The following is a 22,854-nucleotide window of genomic DNA, read 5'->3' as shown; positions in this document are numbered from 1 at the left end:
CAACATGTCATATAAACTGAAACCTTATACTGACTCGGACCCCCTGACCTATTTTAAACTAGCAAAGCTTGTATAAGAGAAACAGCCTATCCACTAACTGATCTAAAGGGGTTTCCCCCTCTGATTGGGTGTTTTCAAAAACTGTCATGAAGCTCAGGTGATCAAGTTTCTCCTCCTTCCTTATCAGGGAAAAGAAAAGCAAGAAAATTGAGTTTAGAAGCAAAATGTTTGGATATTTGGTGCCCCCTGGTGGCCATGAGTGCATAACGAAATTAAAACACAACTGCAGAATCTCAAGTTTTTTAAATTTGGAATAGTCTGCATTTATCCTAACAACCTTTCCACAAGATGGACACATTTAAAGAAAAGCAAAGTGAATACAAACCAATTAAAAAATAATAAATAGCCTACATAAATTCAATTCAACAGCAATAAAAATATCTCATATCTAAAAGCAATAAAGTTGATTTTGTTTACATCATTTGTTATGCCTCAGGTCTTGTATCTAGACGAAATCGATTGTGTTTTAACACTTCCACATTTTTCATAGGGGTGTGAATATTCTATATATAGTGCCACCTACTGGCTGAGAGCTTTGTCTTCGAAGAAATTACAAATGGACTGAAATTTTCACAAAAATGTATGTGATGTTAGTGTTGGTAGCTTCACTTTTTATATTGTGCACCTCTAATAAACCTGCTGATTGTAAAATATTCTAATGTAATGTTTTGTATTCAATGAATAGTTTTCTGTTCATTGATTCCTTTTAACATTTACAGTAAAATGTATGTATGCATTTGCATTTATTTTAATAGAATAAAGTCCTTTAGTTAAAAGCCCCAAATTAATTTCCACCATCAGCTTATTGGGTACAAACCTAAGCTTCTGTTCAGCTTTAAAAAAAGTTAATAAAACTTCTGTAAGTGTGTCACAATATTTGCAACAAAACTTGTAGTTAAACAGATTAAATCAGGAGTTCATCCCATCCCTATTCAGATTTCATTGTGGGGGACACCAAATCCAACATTGCATCCCCTTATTCATCCATGTTGCTGGGTGAACATACCTTAATCACTTGTTATAAAAAGGCATTGATAACCCTATAATTTACATTTTCTATAAAACAGATGCAATTGAAGCAGGTTTTTAATTTAGCTTTGTGATTTATGCTTTTTTGCAGAAACTCGGGGTAGAAAGGTGGGATTCTAATAACCTCTCTTCAAGATAACCAAGAATACATACCTTTCTACCTGTGACCTTCCTGGAACTTTTAAACAAGCAACAAAACAATAATAATTTGCCAAAATATAAAAATAAAGACAGAAACATTTTTGAAAGGTTTTGAACAGATTAAATCAGAACAAACCAGGTTGGTTATACATTTATTTTTTGCTCCACATATAATGAGGAGGATGCAAAGGTAGCAGTATTTGGATGATGGTTGTATATTGAAATACACTCACCGGCCACGTTATTAGGTACACCTGTCCAACTGCTCGTTAACACTTAATTTCTAAGCAGCCAATCACATGGCAGCAACACAATGCATTCAGGCATGTAGACATGGTCAAGACAATCTCCTGCAGTTCAAACCGAGCATCAGTATGGGGAAGAAAGGTGATTTGAGTGACTTTGAACGTGGCATAATTGTTGGTTCCAGAAGGGCTGGTCTGAGTATTTCAGAAACTGCTGATCTACTGGGATTTTCTTGCACAACCATCTCTAGGGTTTACAGAGAATGGTCTGTAAAAGAAAAAACATCCAGTGAGCGGCAGTTCTGTGGGCGGAAATGCCTTGTTGATGCCAGAGGTCAGAGGAGAATGGCCAGACTGGTTCGAGCTGATAGAAGGGCAACAGTGACTCAAATAACCACCCGTTACAACCAAGGTGGGCAGAAGAGCATCTCTGAATCCACAGTACGTCGAACTTTGAGGCAGATGGGCTACAGCAGCAGAAGACCACACCGGGTGCCACTCCTTTCAGTTTAGAACAGGAAACTGAGGCTACAATTTGCACAAGCTCATCGAAATTGGACAATAGAAGATTGGAAAAACGTTGCCTGGTCTGATGAGTCTCGATTTCTGCTGCGACATTCGGATGGTAGGGTCAGAATTTGGCGTCTACAACATGAAAGCATGGATCCATCCTGCCTTATATCAACGGTTCAGGCTGGTGGTGGTGGTGTCATGGTGTGGGGAATATTTTCTTGGCACTCTTTGGGCCCCTTGGTACCAATTGAGCATCGTTGCAACGCCACAGCCTACCTGAGTATTGTTGCTGACCATGTCCATCCCTTTATGACCACAATGTACCCAACTTCTGATGGCTACTTCAGCAGGATAATGCGCCATGTCATAAAGCTGGAATCATCTCAGACTGGTTTCGTGAACATGACAATGAGTTCACTGTACTCAAATGGCCTCCACAGTCACCAGATCTCAATCCAATAGAGCATCTTTGGGATGTGGTGGAACGGGAGATTCGCATCATGGATGTGCAGCCGACAAATCTGCGGCAACTGTGTGATGCCATCATGTCAATATGGACCAAACTCCCTGAGGAATGCTTCCAGCACCTTGTCGAATCTATGCCACGAAGAATTGAGGCAGTTCTGAAGGCAAAAGGGTCCAACCCGTTACTAGCATGGGGTACCTAATAAAGTGGCCGGTCAGTGTATAAGTATCAATAATATTCTTCTAAGATATACAAATAGGAATATACAGAGGTGTTTTATTCAATCTTAAAAAGTGTGTTATTCAATCTTATCATTGTACATTTCTTCAAAAATCTAGATTTATTTCAGCAGTATTTGAAATGCATAAAACATTTTTTTACTCTTTTGTTGGATATAAAGTGGCGTAGTTCATGCTGGCCGCATGTATAAGCTTCTGAGGACCACAACTTACTATTCTACCAGCAGAACTTAAATCATGCAGCAGTTTCTATCCAAACTTCTAGCTACCTTCTTCTATAAAAAAGAAAACAAAAAACTCAGCAGCTTATATTGCCCCACCTTGTAAACCTCTGCCTGTCTTTGGTGTTACATTCATTAGTTATGTCATTCTGTTCTGGGTGGTCTTTGCTGCTGATCCTTTATCCTCAAGAATTTTATAAATGCATGTAAAAAAGCAGGGAGGTCCAAGAACAAAGAAACAGCGGCAAATATAATCTGCTTTAAACCGATGCTGTATTGGTATGTTGTTATATTTTGACTAACAGAGTACAGATTTGTTCAAGTATGTGCTGCACATAACTTTTGAAAGTCGCTTATAGGATATCTGAAAAAGTCAGACAAAAGGAGTGTTTTATTAGTTTATTCTTCAAAGGATAAAAGTCTGGTTTCCCAGAATACAAAATAATTGGTGTCCAACTACAATGCATATGTATCATCATTAGTTTTAAAAGAACTAAATGTTGATTCAGGTTTGGACTTACAACCCTGTATCCAGAGGGGTTGGGATGCTGGGTAAAATGTAAACAACAGAACACAAAATAAAGACATAATTCTAATGTTTTGATTAGTCTTGCGGAGTTCAACTAATTGAAACAGGAAAATTCTTTTTTATATGTATCTGATACCAGAAACATGTTGATTAGCGTTAGTTTGCTGGAATCTTTTTGGAAACCATTGTCAGGAAACTCAGCTTGTATACATTTTATGAGATCAAGTTAACTCTAAAATGTCCAGAGAAAAATACTAGAGTTGATACAAAATGCTGCCTTTGAGTAAGAGTTTGAAATCAGAGAAAATTTCTAAACAACCCCTTCAATTTCCCGTTATCTTTAATGCTAACCTTTCAAATGCTAGCTTATTGGTTGATCTACATGGCAGAGGCTACATTTCATCATGTTACGGCCACATTTTTTAGTACATTTCATTTGGATTTCATGAAATAGATCAACACAAAGTAGAGCATAGGTAGTGGAGTGGAAATAAGGAAAGAACATTATGAAGACTGAGAAAACAGTATTATATAAATCTTCTTTTAAAGTCCCCCACAAGGGAACACATCACCCTGGATACATGATCCGTATGATGAAACATAAAAGCGGAAGCATTATGCTGTGTGGATGCATTGGGGAGATGGAAGCTGTTGAGTGTTGATGGTAAAATGAATGGAGCTAAAAATAGGACAATACCATTTGAAAACCTCTTAGACTGCAAAACGTGGCATTGGAGCAGGGGGTCACCTTCTAGCGCCATCCCCAAAAAGTTCAAACAGATTGTTTTACTTTGGTCTATCACATAAAGTCCTAACAAAACTCATGAAAGTCTGTGGTATTAGTATGATAAAATGTGAAAATATTCAGAGCCTATTAATAACTTAGCAAGGCACTACACTTCTAGATGCTTCCGCTAGAAAATTGCTTATCAGTGATAATCTACATTTATTATTTACATTTTATGTAGCATTCCACTTTTGCTTTGAGACAGAGTTAAACTGCACTTTGAAATACCCAGAGTATGGTTTTCTACAGCCACTGAGGTTTTTTTTTAAATATAATTGGTCTGACTGAATCAGCAGCTTCTCAGTTGTAACAATTTGAAACCGTAAATAACTTCTCAAACGCCTGTTTTTTTAAAAGAAATTTATAATTGAAAGAAATTATTTTGGATAGATACCCGGAGCTAAAAGCACAAAGAGGACCTTGTAGGAATCAGACCTGAAGGCTTCAATATTTTGGTTTATATCAGTTATAATGTCTATATGTTTTATTTTTTTAAGAATGCAAGAGCTGAACGACAGTAAGGCATACGAATGACATTATTTGTTTGAAGCATTAGCAGAAATAAGATAAGGGTTTAAATAGCAGAGCATCCTGAATGCTTCTAAAATTGCTGAAACTGAATTTGTTACAATTCTGGTAAGATCCATTGTGCACATGTATATATTATACAGTAATCCCATAAATCTCTCTGCTTTGGAGGTGAGGGTCAGATAAAGAGGATGAAGGCTTGCTTTAAGTACTGTGAATGATTTCATGCACAAAAACCTGCAGTCAGAAAAAAAGGCACCTGCTGTATCTCACTCTCTCAATTTTCCAGCAATGGCACTGGGAGGATCTGTTTAAAATCATAAGCCTTTCGAGAAAAGAACACCCAAGAACTAACATCCTGTCAAAAGTTCATAATTTTTCTTCCACTTCTGGTGCACCTGACAAGGGGGGAAAGCATCAGCTGGGGCGCAGAACGAATAAAAAAAACAAGACAAAAAACAAACTGAAGAGTAAATGAAATCTGGGTTTGAAGTAAAAAAAAATCATCTTAGAAAATAAAGAGGAAATTTGGCTTTAATTGTTTGCGACCAGAGCAAGTTTGTTTCAGTAAGTTTGTCAGAACAGATGCACACATTCAAAACAACAAACTGGGTTCATGCAGATAAATAGTTGTGAGAATGTATTAGAGATGTAGATGTGATCTTTTTTATGCTGCCATGAGGATCCCTGTTTTTGTCCTCTCATATACCGTTAAATCACCTGAACAAATAACCAAAGTCCTCAGTTTCAGGAGTGTTTTCTGGTGAGAAATTCCAACTCATATTCTTCAACACTTATTCATACTACAACCTTATTTAAGATAATCATTGAATCTCTTTTAAAACACACTAAAATTATATTTCCTTGGATGATGTTCCCCTCTGACAGCAGGGTGACTCAGTAACTGTGATTTCACCCTTAGAAAACCTGAGCTTCATCCTCTAACCCCTAGAAATGAGACACAGTTTGAGTATACAGTACATCATTGCTCTTTCCTTCATGATCCCAGCTTCTGCAGAGATGTTTAGTGGAGGGACACACTGCTGAGTAAGACATTGAGTGAAGTCTGCAGCTCTGGCAGCTTCTCCTTAAAAGTATTGTCCATAAAATTTCTACTGGGTTTTAGGTTTGGCACCACCAGGAGTTGTATCAGGAGGCGGGCCTCCACCTTGGGCAAGTCTTCGCAGACTGTTGGAGAGAGATAGAGGTGAGGTTAGTGCTTCTATAAGGCTTGAAATACAATCAATGCTTACAAAAATAGCAAAAATGCACTGCTCAACTTTTAAATGAGGGTATCAAAAAGCTAAACCCAACAAGAAAAAAGTTATTTCTCAATAATTAAATTAACACTTGTTAGTATCTAAACTCTATTGCACAGACAGTGAACTTCAACAGGCCAATGATGCTCCAGAAAACTCACATGGGGCTGAATTAAAGCAATTCTGCAAATAGAGATGGACCAACAGTTCCTCATGGCTGCATGCTATTGCAAAATGTTTCATGACACCAATGGCAGCAAACATAGTCTGGAAAAATTACCTTTTTACACAGAGTTATGTGGTGAAGATAGCTTGTTTCTTTTTTCAGCTAAGTTTCAAAAATTACAATTTACTGAGTTATCGTTAGTATTAAAATGTGTTTGATGATCTAAAACAAATTAAGTCTGACACAAAAGTTAAAACAGACGGAATCTTGACATGTACAGATATGTATTCTTAAAATGTAAAACTTCTATGCGTAGTCATTCATAAGTTAAGAAATAGAAACGCTTTAAAGTAGGAAGGCTAAGTATGGACACTGTATCCAGTTTCCTTTAGAGGTTTTATTTGTGTGAATATTCCATAAAATTAAACAAAAACACTGCACTTCATGCATTTTACTGGGTAATGCTCCCTTCCTTTTTAAAGAATAGGTTTATATTCTAGAACAGTTATGGGGCTGCACTAGTAGCGTTGCAGTTCCAAAAGATGGCGCAATACTCACAAGTCCTTGACGTTGTCAATTTTGGCCTGAATTTTTCCAATAAAGCCGTCCACTTGCTCCTAAAATACCACAGTTGGTGCAAAACTTCAGAATTTGGTGTGTACAACATGTCGATTAAGTTGCTAAATGAAAAGTTATTACCTGTCGTCTTTCATAGAAAAGTGGCAAAGAAAAGAGAGCAATCACACCTGAGGGGAGGAGAAGAAACAGTTGATGTGTGAACCAAAGTGTTTGTTAATACTCAAATGGACAAAATTATTCGTACCTCTCGTTTATAGAAAGAAAAACCCAGAAGGCTCACAGAAATAACTTAAATCCAACAAAAGTAATAATAACTAAAATATAGTATTGTAAATATATATAGAAAAGAGTGAAAGGGACATGTAAAATCAAGGTGTGTCCACTTTTTAGCATCACAGGTGCAATCTTGTAATCATTAGTACCTTAGGCCTATATATAGAGCTAAAGGTGGTGACTGATGTTTGGTGTCATGGTGTATACCACACTCCACATGAACCAGAGGAAGCAAAATAAAGAGTTGTCTCAGAAGATAAGAAAGAAAATGATAGATAAGCATGTCAAAGGAAAAGGCAAGAAGACTACCTGGAATTTGTCAAACTACATGACGAACCAAAAAGCTTATGGAATAATGTTTTAAATACAGGTCATCAACAGTTACAGGAAACATTTGTTTGCAGTGAATGCCTCAATAAGCTGTGCAACAACAAAAAAAAAAAAAAAGATAAAGACACTATCATTTCTGTCCAGGGCTGTTTCATGAGTTAAATTTTTTTAATCAGGCTGTTGAAGCATGATTGAAAGGAAATGTGTGCATTTTCAAAGAATTTCTCATTACTATTGTCAAATTCAAGTTATTTCTCTGATCACTGTGGATTTTTCTGTCGTTAAACAAGGGGGTACCAACAATTTTTTTCCACATGATTATTTGTTCTCTCTCCAGTGAAAACATCAGTTGCTTACTTATGATGAGAATAGTAAGGCCATTGCAAAGGGCTCCCAGGTATGTGACGAGGTACATCAGAAACAGCAACTAGAGAAACACAAATCAACAAATAAATAATTAAAACACAACAACTGTGGGAAATGTGTTGGATTTTAATCATATATGTGCAAATAGGTCTATAAAATCTCTTAGATGGGCTAAAAAATACAGAGGTTTCAGAAGTTATCCATCTTCCTACAGTGTAGCTTGATTTAGATTCCATAAATGCGTGTTTACGGTATCTAATATCTGTCAGGCTCTCAGTCTGAGTTACAGGATCATGTTAGTATGTCACTGGAAACGCCTGTCTAACATGGAAAAAGACTTCATCTTATCCTTGGGTCTCTGTGTGCTGACTCAAGTATGTCATTTAGCATACCAGCAGGGTCATAGTGGACCAGGAAGGGGCTCCAGCTCTCCCCATGATTTCTTATTTTCTATAAATGTATCGGCACTGTGAAAAGTTAGATTTAAATAATGTCGTAATAGAGTATGATGATGATGGGGTAAAATGAACATACTGTAAAAGCAAGGATGTTTATCTACTAGCACAGTAAAAGTTAATGTAGAGGGTGTCCTTTTTTCATACTTAAGCAACATTAACATTTAATTACTGTTGTAAAGTATACAAAAAATATATTATTTTGCTCTTTCTAAAAGATATAACTAAAGCACAAGAAAACTGAAATAATAAAAAAATAAACAAATGTTATTTAATTGTAGCTGTAAAAAAGTGATACTGTAATTGCTGAATAACTGAATTTTTGGGTTATCGTCTGTTTAAAATAATACAAAAGGCTATGAAATACTGTGTGTAATGAATCTATTTAATATATAAGTTTAGTTTTTTCTGAAATGATTTGCACACAAAAAAAATGGTTAGTGTGGTTTCTATTGTCTGCACCCTTAGATAATATTTCTCCTAAATCTGTCACCCACGACTGACAAATGTGAATATCTTTACATCAAAAACTCCCTTTGAGGTGAACAGTACACTACTACTAAGAGGCTCCTGTGTTATGTGTGCATTACTGAGAGAAATGAGTCACTGACAGGCTTTAGGATTAGTTTTAGAACCCAAAATAAAAACATGCCTCATGCTTTTAGCTGTCTTTTAAAGTGACATACCTTTTTTGTGCAATTTTTGGCCATAAACAACAGCTAAGGCCAGTTAATTCTGCTATACTTAACCCAGAAAAATTAAAGCAGTAGCTTGAGATATGCAAATAATAATGTGTGGTTATGAATCCATAGAAAACACACACAAAAATGAACCCAAAGTCATCAGATGTCAAAGCTTAGCATCTTACAGTAGCTGTAAAGTATAGGAGTTTAACTGCAGTCAGATCAGTAATACATCAGTAATACATCAGTAATGAACATATGATGCTGGCACAGACACAATGAATAAGCTTTGGTAGCAGACCATTTTGTTAAATTTAAAAGGGTCAGATCACTTTCTAAAATGATTATATCATTCAACCTGACAGCTGTCATCTTTGTTGTTTGCGGTGGCATAACAATGCGGTTGAACAGCAAGCTGGAATAATAGAACATAAGAGCAAAATGACCCAGAGCCACGTAGTTGCTTGGGTTAATGTGGGTAAGAGGTTCTGACCAAAGCAAAACAACTGCAGTATTTCAGAGCGGTTCATTAAAATAGTTCCCTGGGTTAAATACTACATGGCCAAGAACACAAAGGAACCCATAAACAGACAGAACAAAGAAAATCTATTTAACCCACTTAAATAGAATCACTAATTTAATTTGCATGCTTAACTTACCTTGAGGGATTCAAAAAGATTTTCTACAAAAAACAGCCTCCTTAGGGAATCAACAGCAGACAGAGCCAGAAAAATGGCTTTTTGCATGTAGAAGTCAGCCTGTTCTCCACTGAAACTGATGTCCATATCCAAGTATGACCTGATGGAGACCACACAATATGAAATCAACAAATTATATATATGTATCCTACATTTTTTAGATGTTTTACTTTAACAAGTTCTAAGAAAAAAGGTTTATACATGCTAATTACATGTTCACTGTGGCTAAGCTAATTTAGCCATCTGAATCAGCTGTGTTAATAGAGACACATGAATTCATGTGTGTATAAATGTTAGATTCAATATAGGATTTAAGCAAAGTATAAATAAGGCATCATACGCTGCACGGATTACTGATCTATGCAGATTGTATACATATTCCTCCTTAACAAATATCTGAATTCTAACTTTAAAATTGCAACAAAAAATATATTAATAAAGAGAATATATTTTGCTTTCTTCCTTTGGCTGCATATATTATTGAGTGTCTTGTTGTTTTTCTTTTTACTTGGATGATAAATTGTCTTTATTAATAAGTAGAAAAAACATCCCTGCTATTGTTACCCTAAAGCTTTCCTGCAGCTAGTTTAAAAAATGAAAAGTCCTAAGCAGTCAAAAGTGACATTTTGAGGTGTATATTGTTTGTTAATTGGTCACAGTCCTGTGCGAAATAACTATGAATCAAAAAAGCAAGCATAAAGAGCCCAAACTGTATCAGGCCACATATTGGTGTTGAATTTAGAGACAATGGAAGTTTCAACTTCTCTTTCAGGGCAACTCCATGCAATGCCTTTGACTGACTGGTTACGTGAAAGAGCATGGGCTTCCCTGCTGGGATTACTTGTGCTTTTGGTAATGAGGTCTCCTGAGGACAAGATACTGTTTTTTCAATTCAATAAATTCACCAGAGCCAGCTCATTCACAGCAGAACAGTTAAGGTCTCTGAAAGCCACCCTTTGTCTGAAACATCTAGTGGAACCACGATAACTCCTAAATCCATCTAAAAAAAGAACTTCAAGATCCCTTTTCACGTCTGAGTGAAATAGCTGCCATTTGTAACCACTCAGTAAGCTGCAGATGAGTATTTGCCAGCAGAGGCTTTAACATGAAGCTCCGAGCTCATAGAGCTGTTATTCTTTCTTGCTGTGCACACTGAGAGAAGTCATGAAAGAAAAATTGATGTATATCAGTACAGTTTAAACAGCAACACAAAAATATCCTAATCTGACCACAACAGGATACATCTTCTATTGCTGGATTTTAAGCCATGATCTGCGATCATTATTGTTTAGGGACACTTAATTTTCCTTCACTATTTTTGGTTCTTTAAAATAATAGAAATTTCTTTTTATTTCTATAGAATATTTGCCTTTAGTGAATTCTACAACATAATATTGCCCTATTTACACTACCCCTCTGAAACCGATCCGCGCCGAGGTCGGACCGAGCTTGGATTTACACATCATGCTAGCACGGTGTCTTGCCTCCTGTCGTAGGTCCAAGATAGTACAGCTCTCAAGGAATTATGCAAACAGAAATGGTGGAGCACATAACATTCAGGAACTTATGTGCCTTAATAGCGTCCTCCACCCAAATTTCAGTGAGAGCCTTGATCTCAGCATCAGCCCTGGTTGCACTACGCTCTTTTGATGCCATTTATTGTCAATAGCCTGAAAAGACGTTCATGTTGTGAACAGGTGAAGAGAGATATGTGAAGAGAGAGTCAGCTGACTGTAAATAGGAGATGACGTGGTCTGTTCATGCACTCTTTGTTATCAGAGAACCCAGCTACTGTTGAACTAGTACTAGATCTAGTACGGTTCGTTTGTGTCCAGTGTAAGTTCCACTTACACTCAACAGTTATCTCGGTTATCGTGGTAGGACCATTCTCTGCACGCTTTCCAAAGGGTAGTTTGTACCAATTTAAAGCTGAACTGTTTATTTCTACTTTTACTATTGAAGTGAAATACAGTATGAGAGGAGCTTGCTGGGTTTTGTTTCCTGTTGATAAATTAGGGTTGAAGCACCAAGGCTTAAAGGAATAGTACACCCAAAACATGATTAGCCTTCATTTTCTACTCACCCCCATGCTGAACAACACTCTGGAGTACTTTTTTGATATCTCAAATGCATCTGGAGATCTGGGAGGCTTCTTGCTGTCTGCTGACATTCAAATAATGGAGGTCTATGGTGACCGAGACAGAAAGGTCCATAAAAGTCCACAAAAAACGTGTCAATATTCCTCCATACTGCTCGTCCAATGTATTCCAAGTTTCCTGAGTGGGTAGCATCCAGAATTTACTCGAAAGGAAGTCATTTAGAATGTTTTTAGAGCATAAACAGTAGTGTATAGGATTTCCTGAAAGCGCGCGCTTGCGAATTCATGACGCTACGGAAACCACAGCAGACCAAACCAGATGAAAGTGCGCATTCAGCTCGGCAAAGAACTCATGCTCTTCCTCAACACTGAAGTCTTCAGACATTTTTCTTTCGTTGTTTCTTTCTTTGCACAGGTAAACAGCACATTTCTTCTTCTACGCTTGCATTATCGGCAGAGCAGACGCTGAATGCGCACTTTCATCTGGTTTGGTCTGCCGGCTTCCGTAGCGCCGAGACCTTTCTGCCTCGGGCACCATAGACCTCCATTATTTGAATGTCAGCAGACAGCAAGAAGCCTCCCAGATCTCCAGATGCATTTGAGATATCAAAAAAGTACTCCAGAGTGTTGTTCAGCATGGGGGTGAGTAGAAAATGAAGGCTAATCATGTTTTGGGTGTACTATTCCTTTAATTTATTTTATTTTCAAATCATACAAAATCATCTGGAAATGAAATATAATATTAAAATACATTTTTAATTGTTAGTTTTTTTACTACAGATTTCTAATTATTTATTACAATAGTCTAAGATTCTAATTGATATTTTGAATATTGAAGTAAACGTAGAGAAACTTAAATTGCCTAAAACCAACAGAAGTTCAAGTTACAATCACCTGTAAAAAAAAAAACAATAAACAAGCTTTGATCCCTTAATAGAACAAAATCATCTTACTTGAAGGGATTTTCTCCGTCCCCCCAGCTGAGGATATAGAGCAACTGGTAGTAGATGCGAACTGAGATGGTGAAACACGTGACTGCCACTGAGACTGTGGAGACCACAGTGATGATGCTGAGCTGGAACAAGGAAAGTAAGCCCACCACCAAGGCTGTGAGCACCATGCCACTTCTTTCTGTGTCCTTCCAGTAGATTAGGTCCATCACTGACAGAGATGAAGAATAAAAAAGTCAATTAAATGAAAAAAAGTTAAAAAAGGAGTATTTACAGATAAAAAAGGTGCAGCTCTTAAAATAAATACAAGCCAACATTTCTGCTTAAATCTCACAATTTGCACAGTTTTGAAATACAGGGGCTAGACAAAAGACCAAACCTCTGAAGCTTTAAAATTTGTACTATCATGTGATGCTTGGTTCTTTATTTTAAAGTAGGCACCATTAAACTGAACCCGGAGTAATGTTATTGAGAAAATAAAAGGGTTAAAGACGTAAGGAAAAAAAAATTTATTTCTAATCTCAAGCCCGATGGGACACAACAGCTACAGGCTGAATTTAGCCCTCAGGAAAAAAAAGCCAGGGGTTCAGGAGAATGAAAATTCCCAGCACCTGTTGTCCGACGTCAGGCCGTCTGCAGCCATTAATCTACACTCTGATGGTTTCCCTTATTGTCTTACAGCTCACAGGGACACACAGCTTTGCTATATATAAAATATCCCAAATCTACCCTCCCCCCTCTAATGTTTCTGTTTATTTTAGGCTTTATATAAAATGTTAAAATCCTAAACAAAACTGGGGACTTCTTAAGGATTTGAAGCTTGGATCTCTCTAACTGCTTGAGGCACTTCCACCCATCTACTGTACAATACCTCATAGAGGCCTCATACAAATGACATTGTTTGAATTTCTCGCATAATGATATAAAAAGCTAAGCTTTCTGAATAGAATGCCAGGAAAACTCTTTAAATAAATTACCTTAACCGTTTGTGGGTTGCTTACAGTACACACTGCATTCTCACAACTTCAATAGAACTTTCTGAGAGGGAAATACGCAAACCTTTTTACTAATGTAGCTGCAATTTCAGATAATGTAGCAAGTAAAACAGCATTAAAAAGTGGGTCATTTTGTAAATAAAGACAACATAAAAATAGCATAAAAGTACAGTAACTAAATATATGAATACTGCAGCAAACCTTTAGACCAACCATAACATTTCTTTAGCTGTTGGTCACTGTACAGCTTCATTCATTTAATATTTTGAAGCTTGGGTTATTCTGTACCAAACTTTTTCTGCCATAAAATGGAGCTACAAGTCCAAGAATAATTTATACTGACAATACACCACTTTAGATCTTCTTAAGAACCTGTTTTAATGACTAAACCAATTTTCTATTCTCTACTAAGACTCCACTGCTAGCCAATGTGATTATATGATGTTTCAGTTGACTGGCCCACATGGGGTCAGAGGTGAACCTGAACCAGAGGGGGTATGTTACAACCTGTACAGCTGGGACCCCAGCCTTCCTGTCAACTTTGCAATCTTTACTCAACTATTTACTTCAGACTTCTTTGCAACTAACTGCATTCTCTATGATGCTGCATGTATATTGCTTTTGGCTTTTCAGCATTTTTTTTGTGTGGTTGGAATAATTGCTTTAATATGAAAAGCTTATATAAAAAAGGTTTACCAACATCCAGTTGAAATAGACAATTAAAATTTGTAAAGGACTTGTCATTGGCAAGATTATTCAAAGTGTTTACATGTAGAAGAAATAAGAAAAAGAAACATAATAGGAAACTAAATCATTCATCACAGAAAATAATTAAAGAGAACAAAAACAATTAAGAGATAAGATATAAAACAAATAAGATAAAAGACTGATAAGAAAATTAAAAGTTGGACTGTAAACTTAACAAATGATGTTTAGAAACCACAGTTAAAGCCCACAATAAATAAATAGTTGTTTTTTTTTTATCTCGATTTAATACAACATTGAATTTCAGCCCTTTAAAGGTTTTCTGGGAGTTTGGTCCAGATCAGTGGAGCATAAGAACCAGAAGCCTCTTCTCCATGTTTGGTTCTAGTTCAAGTATAGATAGTCTTGAGCCAAAAGACCTGCGGGACAAAGCAGGTCTGTAATTTATCTTGGAGAAAAGCCATTCAATGATTTATAGACTAGAAGTATTTTAAAGTCTATTCTCTGAGATGCGGGTAGCCAGTGTAAGGATTTCAGAACTGTGGTGATGAGCTCCACTTTCTTAGGTTTATCGGGAAGCGTGAAGCGGCATTATGGATCATCAACAGCTGCCTTTTTGACTTTTTAGGCAGATATCTGAAGACACATATTAAATGATTAATTCTACTAAAGATAATCACGTCAATTTGTGTTTCAAAGTATCGCTGAAAGATTAGTCCTTTAATCCTAAAGATGTTCTTTAGGTGATGGATGGCTGACTCAGGTCTGAGTCAATCACCACACCCAGATTTAGAGCCTGATTGATGGTTTCTAGCTCTATCAATTGAAGCTATGTTACTGTAACTGAACTAGCTCATCTTTGAACACATTCCCTTTGATCCAAAAATTATTACCTTAGTTTTGTTTTGGTTCTCACCCAGTGCTTAAATAGGGTCACCTGGTGTCATTGTAATGTACATCTATGCATCCTTTGCAAAGTTATAGCAACTTATGTGGTTATTAATATAATCCAATAGGATACAATATACAACTTCTTGATATGATTTACTTCTAATTAACTACATTTACTTTTGATCAATGTTCCAGTAACACTAAAAAAAAAACGCACCTGCTTGAAAACAGGGATATGACTTAAACAACAGCCAGTAAAACCCAGATTGGGATAAACTGAAAAATGGAGAAAAGGAAAATGATGGACAATTAACAATTTGGAAAGACCAACAAAGCTCTTTCTAAGGTTTTGGAAAAAACGGAACACCACAGGGAAAGCCATTATCCATAAATGTAGACAACATGGAACTATCCTTGGACTAACTACTGATCAGAAATAGTAAAAATGCACATCAGTAACTCCTTCTGGATGTTACAAAAGAACCCAGAACAACATTCTAAGTGCTGTAGATCTAACTGGCCAAATAAGTGTTCAGAATTCAGGAATAAGAAAGATGCAGGAAGAAAAGAACATCAATAAGACAGGTTCAAATTCAAAACCAGTGCTGATTAAAAGAAAAGGTTTGTTCTTCATTTCTAAAAAATACATGTTAATTACTGATGGAGTCAGGAGTTCTACACTCTAACAGTAGGAGTCAGTCAAACCATCAATCAGTGAACTAAATACTCACTTTGGTAATGCAGATGGTCAATCATCCTTAGTTATCTTTTTTTTTATTACTCCCAAAAAAAGGTGTTTAAGAGGGCGGAGAGTTTACTTAGGCCTGATTAGGGTGCTGGACGGATATGTGTTTTCCATTAAATAAATCAAATAATTCACCTGTGTAAATAAAATTGACAGTTTTCAAGTAATTGTGATATCAATGTATCATAATGAGCACTTATTACAGAAATAAGGTATTTTTCATTGGATAAACAAGGCTCTTTACAACCCATATTCCAATTAGCTGTAAATGAATTAATAAATATAACTATGTTTTGGTTTCTGCTGGCCTAAAGAGGGCATATAAAGAAAATTAGGCAATCCCAAATATTGATGTAAGTCTATTGATTTTGAGCAATAATAAAGTCTTTAATTTTTATCAACAAATATAAAGGGTGAGATCAACCCAAACAAAGGATCGAGACAAATCTAAAAAACTACAGTAAATTATTCTTATTAATTAATTTATATACATCCAACAGTTATGCAGGTTTTTCTAATGAAACAGGAAGCTTATCTTTTTCTTTAGTAACATTCATCAATCAATAAATATAAAGTGTATAAACTAAAATGAACATGCTTGAAAGACTTTTTAAGGTTTAAGGAGGCTTCTTTTAATTAAATAAGAAAAGTACCGATTAATTTGTTCAAACCCAAAAGTAATGATACCACAATCCCAGAAAATGTTTGAATACACACTGAAATGTCAGTCCACATACCAGCTGTTCAGCCTAAAATGGGAAAACGGGCCTTGCAAAGGGACAGCTGTCTAATAACCTAACAGCACCATTGAACTAATTTAAAGGCGGACCCTTAATTGAATTAAAGCCACTGATACAGATACCATCCAATTACACAGAGCAGCTCATCGTTCTAAAGTCAAACACATATGCAAACGTTTCTGATCTGAGGACGATGAGAAAGCTAAATTTGTCATTAAACAGCGTGACGCTTTGTTCCACAACACTGTAGTGACAAAGCTGAGGACGAGTGTGTGGGTTAAGATTAAAAGCTTTTTCACCTCTTGGCAATCAACTGTCAAGTTGTTTTCTATCAATTTAAATAAACACATAACATTTCTCCTTATTTAAGTAAACAATTACCCCACTGCCTTTTTAACTACACAGGCATACAATAATTGCATCTCTTTAAAACGCCTCACCTTTACTGGCCATGTTTGGTTGCTGTTCCAGTGCCCCGCTCTATCCGAACCCCTTCTGCCCCTTTCTGTCTCCCCTGCTAAACTACTCCCCTTACCTCCCTGAGCTGTTTTTGGCCACCCAATGCTCACTCAGCAGTAAAGGCTGAACAGCCTAAAATAATCTGCTTGTTCACAGCACCACCCACCACTTGTCACAGCTAGAGCATGCATAAAAAGTCACTATTAAACTTTATATCACTATATAAGTGATATATAAGTCACTATATAAACTTAACATATATCTACATATCTATATATAAATATATATCTCCATATATAGATATATGTATATAAATATCTATCTATCTATCTATCTATCTATCTATCTATCTATATATATGTTTATAGATGGTGGATCGATAGATAGATGTGATCATGAAAACTAATTTAGAACCACCTTAGTTTTAGAACCACCATTGTACATTTTAAAGAGATAGATTTGTAGTTAACATTGCTTTTGACAGTATGCTTGATTTTGTCGTTATGTGAAAAGTGCCTAAGATTTAACTTTACTGAAAGTTTACCAGGAAGGAGACCCCCCCCAAACTCGTTCAACATAAAATATTAATGTTAACCTTTTTTAAAAAAAAAATTATCTTTTTTTTTCTTGATAAAGTCAGGGTGTGATGTAACTTTTAATCAACTTGTGAACCTTGTTACTAATTGTGTAAGAGACCAGGAAATTATGGTATCTGAACGATGACAAACTGCCTATGTCTATGTCGATGAAAATGGTTCTGAATGATTTCTATTTACTTTTTTTTTTTTTCCAAAGACTGATTAAACATGAATTTAAAGACAACCCCAGAAATAAGGTTATGACTCCTTTAAATGACACTAGGTTTCACATACAGAAAAACACTGAAAATTTGCTCACAACAAACACTGCAGCTGTACATGTAACAAAGCAGAGCATAACCATGTGAAGAAACAGTAAATAGTCACTGTTAGGTTTGGTTGAGGATCTGAGCAGGTAGACAACATTGGATTCTATCTTTTTACCTGAGTAAATGTAATTAATAAATAATTGGGTGGTGGGGGGGGGGGGGTGGTGTATTGGTTAAAACAGGGTGCTTGCATCCCGAGACTGCTGCAAGTGTTACTGTTTGAATCAGACAGACTGCCACTCTTGGTCCCTGAGCAAGATAATTGGCCACAGAATCCCTCTTGTCTGCTGAAAAAGAACGATTTTCTACCAATCAGTTTCTGGTGGTCATTGTGCCCAACATAAATTAAGATATGTTGATGGCAAGTAAGCAATGTCATTTAAAGGACATTTCTCTAGTGAATAATCTACACGTGGTCTCTATATCTAAGACTAGCCAAATACTATTATTGGCCAGATAAGACAATATCAAGTAGGCCCTTCAGCCCTACCTCATGCACCTAAATAAGACATGGCTCCTGTCTGACTACTGCACTGGTCCACTTGAAAGCCCGTCAAGCATAATGACTGAATCTTATCTCTAATGATACCCTCCCATGCATTACTCACTCAAAAAAAGCCAACTTACTCCAACAAGTCTTCCTCCAGAGAAACAGTACCCAAACAAACACTCGTCCCACCTTCTGTGAGACGTACAACAAACACTGATAACAGCTTTGGTGGTCTGCATGTCTGAAAAAGTCAGCCAAAGCCTGGAATGTTTTCCCTACAATTCGACCATCATTCCTGAAACCCAGAGAGAGTTGGTTACTATGGAGACAATGAATGGCCTGGACTTCTGCTGGTCTGTATTTGCCTGCCTGCTCCTATATGCTGCAGGAAATATTATTTTTCATTTAAGCATTGGTTTATGAGTTGTCGGTCTCAGCAAAAGCAATCAAAAACAGAGAAGGTGCGTAAAGGAAGACGAAAACTAGACTAGGATATGAATAGAAGCCAATAAAACTGAAAGATGTAATCTTATACCTGCTACGCGGATGCTCACAGTCAGATCTTCTGTTAGGTACTGTGCTGAAAACCAGTGATCTCTGACCAGCTGTTCCTGAGAGTTAACGCCTACAGATGCCAGAGATGAGCATGCTGGATCTGTGGGTCTCACAGATGTGAGCAGCTTGACTGAAATGGTTTCCAAGGTGACGGGAGACTCAGGCTGCAAGGTTGGTGAATCCTCTGCAGCTGGGAAACAGAGGATGATGTTACCATGGTGATAAAAAAATAAAATACAGACATAATTTCAAAAATAAAATAAAGTAAAATAAAATAAAACTTAGATATTGCAGGACCATTTACTATAATAGCTTTTTTTCAATAACAGCAAGAAGAAACTGAAAAATCTGATGATGGATTTAATACTCTATAATGTACGCTCACAGGATAACTCATTACATAGACTCTTCAAATGAGTTTTAGAACATGTGCAACATGACACCAGCTGAACGCCTCGAGACATCCTCAAGAATTGCTGAGGTTAAAAGCAGGCAGCAAAATTAGACAGAAAGGAGATTTAGGACACTTTAAGGTGGCAGTATTTGATCAACCTCTGATCTATTGTAATCTCAATGCAATAAACCAATTTAGGTTTTACTAAGGGATGCTAAATAAGGAAAATATCCGGTGAGTAGTGGTTCTGTGTAAGCAATACCCCATTGAGGTCATATGAGAATAGACAGATTGATTCAAGATGATAGAAACAATCAGCACTGACCACCCATTAAAAACACGCTACACTCACTTAAATCGTAAGACATCAAAGGTTAAAGATGAGCTACAGCAGCAGAAGACAACACTAAGGTTACAATTCACACATGCTCATCAAATTAGACAATAACAATTTGAAAAACTTTTAGGATAATTATATAAAATGATCATTAAATTTGAAGTGAACAACTGTAAAGCACTGATTCAACTGTTGCATTAACAGTTTACTGGTTTGGTACGAATGTAATGCTGAGGTACATTTTTGGTATTTTTGTTGTTGAGACTTGTTGAAATTCCACAGCATGGTAGATTATTGTTTTTGTAGAAATTCATACGCTTATAACCACAGATTAACAATCTTCTCATAGCTACCTGGAGCAGGTTAACACACCATCATGGAACAAAAACACCTTTAATATATACATTTTTTTGCATGGTACCTTAACAAGGTCGTCAAACGCCAATAGATTGCACGGTCGGTCACCCAATTTTCTATCCAACAGAACACCTTTGGGATGAGTGGAGATTTGCAGCATTAATCTTGATGGTAGAAATGATCAACATCTCTGAGAAATGCTTTTAATGGTAAAGGGGCCGAATCTCATAGACTCATGATGCATCTAATTCAATGTCCAGTGAGTGTTTTGGTTATGTTTAGGATGAGGACAATTAATTTCTTGTGAAGGTCTCTGGATTCTGGGTTGACTCAGCAATGGTGTTTGATGTTATATTCTGCTTGTCTGAGCCACATGGAATAAAGGACCCCTCAAAGAAGCAGGTCATCATGTGACAGACTTTATAATTAGCTCTGAGCACATGAAGCTTTGATAAAAATTGCTGAAGACAACAGGGATGAGCTGCAAATGGCCAGTGCCAGGGGGAAAAATATACAACATTTGGAAAGCAGAACCTGTTTTTTTTTTTTTTTTTTTTATCCCTTATAGTTCCAATGAAAACGAAAGAAAATTACTATAATATCCAGTTATTTCTTTCAAGGATTCAAAGCTAAACTTTTTAAATGATTTAAGCCTTTAAGTAAGAAAAATATGTGTACTGTATCTGTCTACTGTATCTCTTACCCAGAGTTGTCTGTGAGGGATTGTGTTGTTGAGATGAATGGATCTCAGAAGGAGTTTGGCCAGTCTGGCTTTCACTGTCCTCTTGCCCATCTCCTGTGTCTGTCCTTTGGCTTTCAGAGTCTACAGTTTCAGGGGAGGGTTGCACTCTAATAGAGTCTCCTTGTTCCCTTTCCCTTCTTCTACCAGGGCTTGCTGTCCTTGGTTCTGCTGGGTCCAAGGCTCCATTCCCTGATGTTTCCTCGTCTTCATCTTGATTGAAAAAAGCCTGTGTCTCCCAGTCTACATCAGTGGAGTCCAACAGCATTTCCAATGTGTCAGTTCGAATCAAAGGAGTGCGACCCACCCGAGGGACAGCCCTGCGCCGCTCACGATGGTGCCGTGAGCTCCCAACTGCTTCAGCCTCTGCGATGGCAATGTAAGAGAAGGTCAGCTCGAAGGAATGCTGGCGAGGGGTTTCCCAGATGGATGGAGATGAAGCGTGTCCTTCATCATCATCATCATTTGGATCTCCTGCCTCCTCCACTTCATCATCATCAGACCATTCTCTGGCTGTCTGCAGGTCGCACATCTCTGACTCCTCGTTGCCACCTGGATAGAAATCAAGACAGGCAATCATCCATTTGGAAGGATAAGGATGTCGATGCTCATTAAATGAAGCCATTTTTTCCTGACAGGAAGGAAGGAAGGAAGGAAGGAAGGAAGGAAGGAAGGAAGGAAGGAAGGAAGGAAGGAAGGAAGGAAGGAAGGAAGGAAGGAAGGAAGGAAGGAAGGAAGGAAGGAAGGAAGGAAGGAAGGAAGGAAGGAAGGAAGGAAGGAGAGTGCTTACCATCGGTGCATGGAGGTGTTGAGTCTGGAGTGGATGCCACAGAGCCATATTCCTCTGGAGGAAAACATTTATTTAAAGAAGTATGTATATATATATATATATATATATATATATATATATATATATATATATATATATATATATATATATATATATATATATATATATATATATATATATATATATATATATAAAACAAACAAAGAAAAGACGAGCAACATAAACAGATAAAAATCCAAGAAGTAGAACTATCATTCTCTCCTTGGTTAAGAAACACTAAAGCTGATATAAAATATCAGAATCAGGAACACAGTGTGTTCATCAGTCCTAAGTGCATACTGTAGGTCATTGAATATTGAATGGTTCTGGCAGTAAAAGTAAAAGGCTTGTTTTATATTAGATTGCCAGTATGACACCAGTGTATAAATCAACCAGGCAGCCATTGCACTAAATGCAGCATATTCTGTTCAGCAGTTGCATGAACACAGGCAAATGTTGGACCACTGGGATGTAGCTCTGACAGAGTGCACACAAATCCAAAGCACAACAGAAGCATTCAGGGATGAATGATTAACAAATAAAAGGGCTCACTGCAAACCCGCAGAGGCATGATAGCAAAAAAAAGTATGCATCGGAACTGCAGTTATAAATTTACTGGTAATCTAAGGGAAAAGCAGGAGAGAGGAGGAGAGGTTGAGCTAACACATACGATGATGCAGAGGTGGGCAGTGCAGATCTGTGCAATGGACTGCTGTAATTCAATATCCACAATGTAAGAGTCCACAAAACACACAAAAAAACAAACTTACGACAGTGGGAGAATCCTAAAACCTGGCCCATACTCCATCAAGACATTGCTGGGCCCATCCAGTCTGGAAGCCCCCCCTCCCTCATCTACAGCCGACACTCACTCGATTCCCTCTGCTCCTCTGTCCTGTAAAAGCAGCTTCCTCCCTCTTCTACTGGTTACTCAGCAACCCCGCCCTGCCTCACTCCACCATCCTCCCCTCTGCTGCTTTCACTCTTCTCTTTTTCCATCATTGTGACTGGAGCTGTAGGAGAATACGCTACTGAGGAGGGAGAGGAGGACAAGCATCTGTATTTCATCTTTCCATTCACAGCCAGTCTATGCCTA

At 37.1% G+C, this 22,854-nt stretch overlaps 1 protein-coding gene across 2 annotated transcripts; it reads right to left on the bottom strand.

The window, feature by feature from the left end:
• Window positions 1-3,298: 3,298 nt before the first annotated feature.
• On the bottom strand, window positions 3,299-22,660 carry rtn2a (reticulon 2a). Of its 2 annotated transcripts, XM_038298598.1 has the most exons (10): window positions 22,529-22,660; window positions 21,720-21,773; window positions 20,894-21,481; window positions 19,083-19,292; window positions 12,619-12,826; window positions 9,529-9,667; window positions 7,723-7,792; window positions 6,883-6,929; window positions 6,742-6,800; window positions 3,299-5,946 (listed from the first exon to the last, which is right to left on the bottom strand). In XM_038298598.1, exons 1-10 carry the CDS (start codon window positions 22,557-22,559, stop codon window positions 5,871-5,873), a joined length of 1,482 nt encoding a protein of 493 aa, XP_038154526.1. In that variant the 5' UTR covers window positions 22,560-22,660; the 3' UTR covers window positions 3,299-5,870. The 2 variants fall into 2 exon arrangements, with proteins under 2 accessions (XP_038154526.1, XP_038154527.1); XM_038298599.1 differs by lacking the exons at window positions 19,083-19,292; window positions 20,894-21,481; window positions 21,720-21,773; window positions 22,529-22,660 and adding an exon at window positions 17,132-17,247.
• Window positions 22,661-22,854: the final 194 nt, after the last annotated feature.

Source organism: Cyprinodon tularosa, unplaced genomic scaffold, assembly GCF_016077235.1.
Source record: "Cyprinodon tularosa strain WSP-4 unplaced genomic scaffold, ASM1607723v1 ctg41, whole genome shotgun sequence".
NCBI classification, from domain to species: domain Eukaryota; kingdom Metazoa; phylum Chordata; class Actinopteri; order Cyprinodontiformes; family Cyprinodontidae; genus Cyprinodon; species Cyprinodon tularosa.
The sequence above is the reverse complement of the archived record's forward strand: the minus strand, read 5'-3'. Positions and strand labels throughout refer to the sequence as shown.